The sequence below is a fragment of the Adelges cooleyi genome, unplaced genomic scaffold (genome assembly GCF_023614345.1).
Source record: "Adelges cooleyi isolate 19-005CV unplaced genomic scaffold, UGA_ACOO_1.1 ACOO_flye_CR_arks_rails_tigmint_CR_PRNA_23, whole genome shotgun sequence".
Taxonomy (NCBI): Eukaryota; Metazoa; Arthropoda; class Insecta; order Hemiptera; family Adelgidae; genus Adelges; species Adelges cooleyi.
In genome coordinates this window covers 17,540,618-17,553,431 of record NW_026095893.1, presented here as the reverse complement: position 1 = coordinate 17,553,431, position 12,814 = coordinate 17,540,618, and the positions used below count along the sequence as shown (strand labels likewise).

General features: G+C 34.9%; 1 protein-coding gene across 1 annotated transcript in view; it reads right to left on the bottom strand.

Annotated features, from left to right (window-relative positions):
* Nucleotides 1-12,814, bottom strand: part of LOC126836031 (neural cell adhesion molecule 1-like) — a 122,522-nt gene that overhangs the window by 21,075 nt on the left and 88,633 nt on the right. The window contains exons 2-3 of the mRNA XM_050568986.1: nucleotides 12,220-12,391; nucleotides 10,598-10,743 (exon numbers count right to left, since the gene is read on the bottom strand). Coding sequence (XP_050424943.1) covers nucleotides 10,598-10,743; nucleotides 12,220-12,391 — 318 coding nt within the window. The remainder of the gene's footprint in view (nucleotides 1-10,597; nucleotides 10,744-12,219; nucleotides 12,392-12,814) is intronic.

Genomic DNA, 12,814 nt, shown 5'->3' with positions numbered 1-12,814 from the left:
TCTACCTCTCTACGGACTTGGTATTTACATACCTGAGCACACACGGCACATAATCACAATGAAGAAACACACAAAAACTTAAGAGAAAAAAAAAATGTATACCGAACACCACCAAACTTCCTGTCTCGGCCCCGGTTTTTGGGTGCACTCAATATTTTATCCGTTTCTCGCGGAGTTTATTTTTTATTTTCTTCTTATCTCCCATCGAATAAATCCATCACGGTGACACTATTTCTCCAACCACTCCTCTCTTTTTTAGGACGTGTTTAAACGATAAGGGACAAGAGTAAAAGTCGGTAAGGTTAGGTACTATAAGGGGGCAAAAAAAAAAAGATATCTGTCTAAAATTCCATTACCGCACATTGTCCGCGAGCTCACACGATCGACAATCTTCCGCCGTCCTCCAAAAATTATCTAAAAATTCCTTTTCGTCGAGGTCGTTTTCTATTATACATTATATAAGTCGACCACCGTCTTGAGAGGTTATTTAAAAAAAAAAAAAATCAAGGCGCGTATCTGCGTACAGGAAAATATATATATTTTTAGAGAGCTGCCAAACGAGGAGAGGCTGAGAGCTATTGGTTTCACAATAATGTGATTTATTTGTCTTGTTTTTTTTTTTTGCATTTGGTACTATATTATAAATAAGTAGGTACTTATTTGTCAAAGAAATTAATTCAAAAACATTACAGTCTGCTTAAAGCCTAACGGCTAAAATTATACTCTAGGCTCTACCTACTGTTTATCATATAATTATTGTTCTTTCTGTTTTAGTAGGCCAAAATAATTGATAATACCTATTTGTTCCGAAAAACTATTTCCAAAAATCGGTTTTAATTACCTTAATTAATACTGCCAAAAAATATTCGGAGAGCGTTTAACAATGAAATGAACGGGTGCTTTTATCGTGTTATTAGGAAAATTAGGAGAATTAGTCGTATAAGCTATTATCCCCAATGGTTTGGCCGTTCGGCCATTATCAGAATTAAAAAAAGGTTTAATTACGTATGAATAATACGGTTAATGCAATAAAGTATTATTACAGTAACCTCGCTTGTGTATCCACGCATTAGTTGTGTACACAGTTATAGCACGGCTTATGGAGCAAATATAGTTTATACATAATATAAACGAATACCGAACACATTATTTTTGGTTAATTTTTTTCCGACGAATCTGGGAAAATTGAAAACACTATGAAAGTCATCGAAAATGAACAGTTTTAATACAGTACCGTCGGTTCACCAATTAGTAACAAATTTAAGCGTATGTATCAAAACAAAAGTTCAAATACACTTTTAATGCACACAATTCCACTACTTAAGAGAGGGGGACTTCCGGCCCCAGAGCCAGGGGGCCAAGGGGGGCTCTTGTGCCCACCTCTGAATGAATTTAAGTATGAATTAATTCTGTACTCTTCGAAGTGATGGATTGAGCCAACGCAGCTGTATACAACCGATCCTTTTCGCCGCCGGACGGTGTTCGACTACCGTGTTATTATTTTGCAGCTGTCGACGACAACTCGAACGTTTATAATAATATTATTTACATTAGGATTGTTATGTTATTGACGTCGGCGATGCGTTAAAGGTGTTCTTATTAAATAATAATAATAATAATAATAAAAATAAATAAATACACTACTCGTACATATTTTAAACGACACACGAGACGATCGGATTTCGTTGCGTGGAAACAATTACAAACTCGGTTTTTTGACTATTTTTATACTTTTGAAACCTGATCAGACTGCGAACGCGATTTGGATTTATCCGTCAACAAAGCGTTGGGCCGATCGTTAAAAATAATTTCGTCCCTCGAAGGTGGAGAAAAGCTATTTTCTTACTTACACAAACGAAATTACCGCTTTCCATTTCAATATGTCGTGGTTCTAGCTGTTGTACAGCAATAACGTGGATTAAATATTATAATATAGCTGCGATAAACAATGCATATGGAACACGGTTACAAGCTCTTTTTGTAATTAGGTTTTCTGTCACTTAGGCTCGGTTGGGATTTCAAACATATGCTTGATCACATACTATTATGTTTTACTCTGGGTCTTTAGCTATGCCACACATTGTGTTGCAGCCGTTTCCATACCATACACTATGGTAATAGTCAATCAAGAAAAATCCATTTCAACATTTCTTCGCAATGCCTATTAAAGTGGCTGGCCGGCACAGCTGGACGTCGACCGAATTAACCGCAAAGCTCGGCGGCAACCGCTGCGGTGAGTATGGGAAAATGACCATTGCCCAGGGTCAATTAACGAGCAGAGAACGCCTAGACCGAGGCATTCGCCAGAGCCAGAAGCGTGTGGCGACTGCTTGTTTCAACGGCCACGAGGGGGATGTATTTCCCCTGTGCACACCAACAACGACCCTCGTGCTTTTGGGGAAAACATATTTTTTTTTTGACCGACACTATACAATATTATTGTCCACGCCCGAAGTCGGCGCAAACTAAACTTTCTTATTAAATATTGTTTTCTATTTTTTTTTACTGCTGAACTTTCGTTCGTCCGCACTCGAACAATACTTACACGTTTTATGTTGTTTATTATACCGGATAAGCAATTATTTTACACCGTTTCAAAACTGTTATTTAGGGTTTTTCAGGATACGTCCAATACATAATCTGTTCGCAGAAAGAATTATTCCCTAAACCGAACACGAATCGATTATTATTTATGAACGGTTTATTTATGATTTAAGAGTTTTAATTGAAAGAATTTGACAAATTAATGACTTAACTCCTTTCAAAAACACTAAATCATAAACGGGATTTTGTGCAAATGAGTGATGTAAACAAAAACTACTTTACCAATATATTTCATGACTTTAAAATTAAATTTAGTTTAACTAAATGATTGAATCGCCTTAACAAAATTAGCTATCATCCGAATTTGACTCATTTCAAAAGTAAACGATTCTACAGCCGTAGAACATATTTATTAAAAAATTTACTTAAAGCCCCATACGGTAAAATTGAATTATGGATATAATATTGATGTAGATTGTAGACGCTCAACAGCCCAAACTTAACTACTTTCTGGATAACAGATTAAAAAAATTAACAAACATTTCACTATATGATGGTATAACTCATTCTATGTGAATTCAACCAAGCTAAAATAATCAAAATTAGTTTGTCGACAAATTTTTAGGGTATTTTCTATGCTTGATTCTTCTTCTTATTTTTTTTTAAATTCTATATAGCTATATAACGTAGTTGAAAATTAAACTACGCTAATTATTATTTTAAATAAATTATGAATAAGTTAACTGTGTAAAAATTGAATATGTATTTAAATTTAAAATGCAAAAAACCTTCTCGTTGTACTTATTGTTATATTTTTCCTTCATTAAGTTAGCAGCACAACTACAGCGATCATTAAGTTAACTCTTCAAACACATTTGTTGGTAGGTTGTTGGAGCATGTCGTATTGGTTCTTAAGTACATATTTGATACTATTTATATTTTAAACATGATTTCAATCGCGTATTAATAGGAGTCAGTCGCTTTGATATCAATATTTTTATGTAAGGCTTTTTTTTTAATAATAAATGTAGCCTTTCAACTAATGTCACAGACATATTGTACACCAATTTTTGTTTAATAGTATTTAAAAGCGGCATTTAAAATGTTCAATGTTTGTTATTTTTCCTGGTAAAAAGGATGTATTTTTCACATTGATTTCAATTTTCTGTTTACTATAACAGATATATTTAATAATTCTGCTCGCATAAATTATTGTAATTACTATGCTTTAACTAATTGAAATTCGCATTTCTGCGAACTTCAATGAATGCTTGAAAGCCCAGTTGAGCTATTAAAATAATCATATTTATTAATATAACAATCCGTGAAACGGGGAAGAGGAGTTCCGAGAAAAACAGTAGGTACTTTTGTACTTGGTATACTACGAATGACATAGTGTTTGAACAATGATAAGTTTAACAATAACTTCTGGAATTCTCAGAATTTTCAACAAAAAACTTTTTTTGATCAAACAAGTAGGTACTACGTAGAAATTACTGGAAAATTAGGCTCTATTTTTTTATATTTCCCAATAATCGTTTTATAAATAATTTTTTTGCCCCGTCGGTTTCTACAACATACAAGTAGGTACAACTTACTCATAGAAAAACCATTACATTTTCTCTAGTTATTGTGAACAACCGGACACTTGCGTTGTAAAAACGGACGTCCTGTTGGAATAATAATTAAAACCGCATGGTTGGTGTGTAAAAGTTGCAAATCGTGTACATTTATTATGAATTTTTATATTATCCTACTACGACGATCAATGTCTGCGTAAGAGTAGCGGCAAAATTCTACCGAACCCGGTTGTTGTATTATAACGATAATATTTTCAGCAAATCGTTAACGCCCGAAATGAGTCGTTTGGTCATCTATTTCTTCGTCGGTTCAGACCTCTTACCGCCGGGTTTGTCATCAATTAAATTGTCGACATTAGGCGGCCGAGTCTTCTGCGAATCCTTTTAGTAACATCATCAATTTAACAAAAAAAAAAACGAAACAAAAGAACTGCGAAAACTCCGAAACGCAATAAAGAAAGAAAAACAAACGACGTTGGTCAAAGTTGAACTTTTTGATAAATGAACAGATACGCGCCCGCGTTGTTCATGCAAATGTAATAATACAACGTTTAATAATATTATGTTATATATATATATATATATATATATATATATATATATATACATGGCCACTAATACACACTGTCGAGTTATCGGATGCCAAACATTTATTACATTTCGCTATATTATATCCGGTTTGACTATAGAACTTCTATTGTGAACCACCGTTCGTTCGTCGGTTTCCGTTCAAGTCGTATTATTCAAATTTAAGTATTATTTTTTTTTTTTTAAGTATTCTGCATTGTTCAACGTTGGCGAAGAGTTATAAACATCTTACATGCCAAGTATAGTACCGATAAACATACAGACGACTACTCGGGCAAGTTGAAATCTACAAAAATATCAAATAAAACACACACCAACCCTTTTCACTTGTCGTCATTTATGGCTATGCCATATCGGATGTGGAAAAGCGTGTAAGCGACTTTTTCAGAAAATTCAGAATATCAGTAATTCGTTTTTCGCATCGCATTTTTTACTCTGGATCATAAGCACATGTAGACAATTTTTATTTGGTTTTAAAATACACTGTTAACCGGAACAATATCTACACTTTCGCATCTTTTATTGTTTAGTCCAAAACTTTTACACAAACTCGAAGGTCTTTGTGTCGTTGTGTACTTGATGAGTGTAAAAAGTGTATGTGCTTTGGAGACAGCCAATTTGTAATTGAAACGAAAGATGGAGAATCGTCGATGCCGCTTAAACCTCGGTCCGATTCTATTTAATTTCTACGTATCTGTATTTATCTCTCAAAGACAACATTTAAACGACATCCAGAATGGCGCTTTAAACCGAACAGATATTAATTACACCGTAAGAAAGCTTAAGTACCTACACTTTATCGCAACTCGTTTCTTCTGGCGATCAATTAAACGTCGACGGTGGTCTATTCGTCCCGTGTAAACTACTTTCCGTTAAACATCTTCAGGCTAGAAATGAGACAAAACATTCCAAAAAGCTCTTTGGTTTTTTATGAAATCAGCAAGGGTTTCCCTTTTCTGAATATGGCACCGTTCGAACTGGAACGTCATCATTGTCATTGTATCTCAATCGGTTCTTTGAAAATGTGTTTTGTCGGTAGTGCGATTCGAGTTAAAATTCGTTTACTTTCGATCCTGTTTGTGAAAAACTAAAATTGAAATTGTGTGTGTACACACGGCAAGTACACTCCTCACACACTGAACAAACACATCATATGAAATCTGCGGGCTCAATTGTGGTGGTGTATTGTGAATTGCCAGCGCCATGTTGTTTGGTCGTAAGTATATATAAAATAAAACGCTATCCGGTTTAAATAATACCAGCCGAGGGTCGAACACGGATTTCGAGAGGAATGTCAACGTTTCCACGAGTCCGGGATTAATATCAAAACGATTATAATATTATAATAACGGTAAACCGACGAAAACTCATCCCGTTGTAGTATTAATGTGTAACAACAGCTTAATACAGTACCGGATTAAAAGAGGAACGCCGAAGGGCGCTGGGGTGGGTAAAGAATAATCTTTATTTGTTTGCCATTTACAATTTTGTTTTCAATTGATAATATCATTAATTTACAAGCATTAAGTTATTACTGTATTCACTCTGTATGTATCATTGGTTTCCATCGTTAAAGAAATACTATAGGCGTTTTTAACATACTTATAATAGCGCTTTAAGTTGTACGTACAATAGCTGATAGCAAGTGAGTTTGTTTATCGCCGTAGTTACCTAATTGATACCAAAAACTTAGTTAAAAAAAAAAGAATTTAATTCCATTGGTCCACCACGTGACGCGCTATTCAAAGCAAAGGCACTTTCCTTTTAAGTCAACCCTAGTGTAATGTAACTAACCTGAACAATGTTGGACCTTAGAACTGAATAGGCTGTAAGTAGGCGCTAGAGTGATTTGATGCATCAAAAGCAATAAAAACAATGGTATATTATATTATTATACATGAGACATGACATGAAAGATTAGAGTAAAGGTATAGAGTAAAGGTAAGAGTCGGAGACAAACCAAATAAGTGGTAATGTCATTAAAAAAAGAATGGACGTGTATGGAGCGAATAGAAGGACACAACAAAATTATTATTTCGATGAAAAAGGCGATAAGTTTTTTTTTTAGAACTAGAACTTGTAGATAGAATATTTCATGACGCGATGGCGCAATTTCTTTTACTTATACATTGACTTAAGTGCGCAATTTTGTGATTGACAATCGATAAAGGTCTTTAACCTCTTTTGCCTCCGGAGTTCTGATAAGCAAAACGCTCAAAATCAAACAACTTAATGGTTCTTTTATGCGGTACGTTGCAAGGTACATGTATAGTTACAGATTCTTTCATTCTCGGGGACCGACAAGTGTAATAGGGTGCGGTGGACCGAACTAAACGGTCACGTTGTATCAAACGTTAAATCAAACTGTTAAACCGCGCAATTTGTGGCGTTTGGAGTAAACTCAATATGCTACACACCGGTACAGTGCTATAGGGTAGTACGGCTGGTAGCCCGTACCCAAGTATGGCTTGGTAGAATCGACTCCGACGATGACATTGAGCGATTGGATATTCTAATAAGACCACCGCGTCCCACGCGCACAATGATATTGCTGGTATTCGTTATATTAGTATTGATTGTGCGATTTACAGACGCCTGCGATGTGCTATTCCAAACACGCAGACGATGGGAATAAAAAAAAGCCATCTCTTGTCGACTACCACCGCCGCATTGGAATACATTGATTTCGGACTGGAAAAAATGTCCTGAACGATTTCGAAAGCATCCGGCGACTTAGCAGGACGGTCTGTTGATTCACACGACAAAGTGATGGTCCAATAACATAATCTTATTCGTTGACCAGCCTTTGTGTGGTTATGCAATAGTGCTGACTAGGCAGAGTCAAATAGTTATAGAAGAATAAAAATTGCCCGCTCCATCCAATACAATGTGTAGCCGACAACAGACGATTCGTTTACAATTTGATTAAGATAAAAAAAAAGTTTGTTTTCTTATTTTCGAGTAACGCATTTTTCATCGTCATCGAGTTATTAGTTTTCCATGGTCATTTAAAATTCACCGTCAAATCAACTCGTTCTACAACTGAAGTCACGATGAGAGAAGTAATACAGTTTTCAAAGTAGCAGTTTGCGTGACACCGTCAAAATGTAGGACGTGTTAAGTTTTGCACGAGACCGTGTCGCCCGCGAGAGCCGATGAAAAGGATAGAAGATAATTCAATAAATAGGCTGACACGGTATGTTTCACTCGACATTGGAACTCGATGAGTAGTTTGCAAATCTTTTTTTTTTTTAATATTAAATAGGTCGTCGATAAAAAAAAAAAAAGCCCATGGCATTAGCTTTACAGCGTGTAATTTATGCAAGTGGGTTAAGTATGTAATAATCATTATTAAAATACAACAAGTTAGCACTTTTACAACCGCGAATTGCTAGGATGACAAAAAGTCTTCGAGTCTTGCGATAATTTCGGAATACTTCATATGGAAATACACAGAGCTAGTTTGCGAACACAATATTTATAGTTCATATTTTGTGAAATTTATTACACTGGCAAAACTTTGTTTGAACGCCAACGAAAAACTATAAAATTACATTTGAATATATACGACCAAAAAGCCGTATTGCGCACTCATAAATATACGAAACTGCGACTTACGCTACAGCTCAAATACATAAGCCCCCCCCCCCTCAAAAAAAATATATAATGATAAATAAACTCGACGCCATTATAATATTACGTTTTATCCGAATCAAATGTGGAGTGGACAACAGCTATACTTACTTACTTATTTACCAAATGTATTCAATATGGACTTGTATATTAGTTCATATTAAAAAAGAAAAAATTACTTTGATCATAGATTTATTGAACTGGATCTGCATGGTTACTAAATGATAACTTAAATAAAACTACTGTATATAACGCTGTTGGATCACAACAGCATTAAATGATCCATCGGTTTAACAATTATACATGTAAAAAATCATTTTTACCAGGTATGTCTATTTAAAATAATTAAAAAAGCTTTTGGATAACGGTTATACGTTATAGAAAATAGAGAAAAACCAACCACGTCGTTCCAATTCAAAATTATACAGTGACATTGTATTTTGCACTTTTCAAATTAAACCTTTATCTACCAAACGTAACCTACTCGATTCACAAAAATGTAAAGACAAATTCAAGCCGTCAGTTCGTTCTCGGTGCTTATCAAAGTTTCGATGAATTTCACTTGTTACCTGTAAGAAGTCACAAAGCCACAAAGCAAGATTTTTGAAAAAAAAACTTTACTGGGAAAAACCACTGATAATCCAAGAACAAAAAAAGTATTGTAAGTAGACACAGATTCAAAGTTTTGTTTCGAAAATGATTTTGCTTAAAACATTTTTTATTAAAATCCATATTTATATTGAATCTCTGCGAAGCGTTTATTTGGGGATGGCTCGAAAAATGTTATAATACTTCCCTCGGTAGTCGGTGTGCCCTCCAATTTTCTCTTCTACCTGCTGTGTATCTTTATTTTTTTTTATGTCCACTTAGCGTTGATAAGAGATTTATAAAGAACATATTAATAACACGGTTACCATAGTGACGTTGATACGGGATACGCTGAAGCCTCGAATACACCTTTTTAATAAAATGATAATCCAGTCGCAGGACCTTCACTGCTCTATATTATATAGGGATCGCCGAGAGAAATTCGTCCTCGCTAAGAGATTAGTTTGACAATAAAAGGGATTTTTATCTTGAAATAGTTCACCTTTAAAATTGTTGATATTACAGACCGGATCTACATTTTTAACGTAGGTAATTATTGTGCACGTTGCGCTTACAACGGAAGTTCGTTGGCAATTATGCAGTGTTTTTTTTTTGTCTGTCTGTTTAATGTTTAAAAGGAAATTTAAAAAAGTAACAGCCCCCAAGTGTTTTGTATTAAAGCGGTCGGGATTTTCGCAAATTAACTGAAATTACGAGACGTTCCGCCGTTCCCTTGTTGTGCCGTCGCCAGTTTTAATATCCGGGACGAAACGTCTCGCTGGACGCTCACCTAATATGTACACCACGACCTTAAGTAAAAAATCGATGGACACGGGAAAAGTGTGAAAGCTCGAGGCCGCGTTAAAATTGCCGACGTAAAGCTACATAATGAAAACGAGGCGTGAACAAAATTTCAGGCCACAAACAAGCACTGCTCTGGCAATTTGTCCGAAAGGTCAGCGGAGATTATACTGTTCTGTAAACACAACTATAGTGTTTGTCGATACCCAACCGTCCGCTCAGGGACCCGGGAGATTATCCCGGCGAATAAGCGATCTTAAGGGAATATATTATTTCCCCTCGATCGTCCAACGCTAAAATGTTGTACTTTTCCAAAAAGCTTTTCGCTCGCGTCCACCTTGCTTGCAACGATTCTCAGTTTGCACAAAGTCCTAGTGTCTTAGTGTTGTTGGACAACACTAGGTATGCGCTCGCTCTAGTGACAACCGGGTTTGTTGGGCGAAATTCAATTAAAAAGCGAAAACGAATTCAAAAAGCAAACCGAATTACATATATACATACACATAAAACAGTATTTTTAGTACTACGGGTAGGATACGATTTTGGTCGACAGTCTTCTAGGTATAATAATTTGCAACAACAATACAATGCAAATGTTTTCCCGTATAACCGTTGGCTTTAGGTCAAAGGGGAGTTTTCCCGTTTTTCGGGCTTCCTTAATATGAAAACAGTTGGATACAACTTTTGAGAAAACTGTTTCGCATTTATTCGAACAAACCTCATTAATAATATAATTGTATTCGAATGAAAAAACCCAAGTTGAGTTATATCTTTACTATTAACGTTCTTCCTAAGAATAATATGGCTGTTTCGTATGGACTAACCTGACAAACATTAACTTTAATTAAAAAAAACCAACTCACTAGTGACTGTCAACTTGATGACGACGTTATGACCTCTCCTCCTGTCCGTGCAAGTGTAATTTCCTTCGTCTTCTTCCATAACCCGTTCGAAAACCAACAGCAAACCGGTCTGGTTGTTCGGCATGTTCAAGTCTTGCGAATGTACTCTGTTTATAAAAAAAAAATAAACTTTAATAATTATCATTTACTAACCTACTGCGTTTTTACTCCGTGTTCATTCCGCGTAAAACCAACTCAATAATTGTGTGTTCATAATTCAAAATTATCCAAAACTTTGCATGTTTACGTCATATCAGTGATAAGTAGTATAATTGCACAATTTTGGCTCTCTAAGTGCATTATGCATTTTTTATTAGTCGACATTGTGACTAATGATGATTGACAGTAAAACTATCTGCACATTATTCTTCAGCTATTCTGAGTTCGTTTAGCGTTAATATAATTATTTATAAAAGAAAATAAAGATACTTTTGAAGTGTTGCACTTGACAAGTCTACTAAAAATGAAGAATAATATACCAACTGCCAGACGGGTAATCAGGAAGTTTACTTAATTAAAAAATTATTTCCGCTATCCAATTGATTTGTTTATATAAATTGAATTTTATACTATATCTTTTTTTTATTCTCGTTTAAAATGTATTACTAAAGTATCCCGCGACAAGCATGGGGGAAATATATTATATTTACATATTTTTCAATTCACCATACACAGTTTTTAAATGGAATATATATATATATGTATATATTATTATTAACAAATGTTTATCACCCTCGTAAAGTTCGTTTAAATTACATTATCGTTGGTTAGTAATAATATTGTCCAAAGAAAATCGTGTTAATGCGAATTTAATTTTAACAGCGTTTAGCTGTTCTGTATTTTGTATTTTACGGTTCGTGTCATAATTGCAAAGTTATTGGACTTTCAAAATTACACTGTGCATTTCTCCGGGGATAGTGCTGTCACAGTTCACATGCCGTACAACTTTGTTGTATAAAACAACCGTTTGCGCCCAAAGCAATGTAATAATTTGTTGAAAACCGCCATTTTCATTTATTTTATACTGTATACAAACCATAAATTATAAGATTATAATATCTGTACCGGCTTTTTTATGCATTTTGTTAATAATATTATCAATATGTATATTATAAATATTAATTATTACCTATGTATATAGAAAATACTTTGTAAAAATAATTTCAAGAAATTTAAATTTATTTATTTTTGTTTTCTGATGTAATTATATGTAGATCACTAATTGCGGAAAGAGGCTATGTTCATAAAGTCAAATATTTTACAAGCGGTGCAAAAAACATTGTAACCAACACGGGTAAGGAGCTTAAAAGTCAGTTGTAAAAGCGAATGAATGACCTTGTAAAAAAATGTTTTGAATTAGTGGATATGACCATTATTGGCACTTAACAATTTTAATTACACAAAACTCTAACTTCATATTTCTATTGTGGTTTGATGGGCGGCTAGTGTCATTTTGTACACAGGACATGCTGCGCTCAAGGGGGAGTAGTAGAAATCCGGCGATAAATCAATTTCCTTTAGAGAAAATCGGACTTCTCTCTGAAATTAGTGGTTCAAGCTATATGATGTTATAACAGTCTTACCTGAACTGAGGGCTGTGCGATATCGGACCCTTAGGTCCGCGCCAATTAAATTCGCTGGGGCTCGGACCGTAGCACGTCACCCCGTACTTGGACAACACTTCTCGTACAGGTTCCATGTCGTTGGGCGTGATATGAATGTGCTGCGAAGCCACGTACTCCGCTGCCACAAGTGCTGCAAAACCAAGAAAACACGGCGATATAAATTTTTCTGGGAAGGACCAAAAAGAAATAACTTTTGATTGAATTATCACAAGTGCGTGCGCCGTCTGGCTTATATACATATAGATATATACGTGTATTTGTGTAGGAGAAACGGCAAAGAAAAAAATACTGAGAGAAGCAATCCAAATGTCTTCGTAAAATTACACGGGCCGATAGACAGCTCCATTAGCGTACAACTCGGTTTTCGAAAACAATAAATATTCGTTTCCTGACTTGCAATCCATCTGAAAACGTTTTTAAACGCATAAACCGTCGTCTGCGGTGTATGCAATTATCTGTATTGAAATACTTATAAATATTATGTTATCTGAATAGTTAATAGTTATTGAATTTGGTTAACTTTGAAAACAAACGTGTAATTCGTTCAATAGAC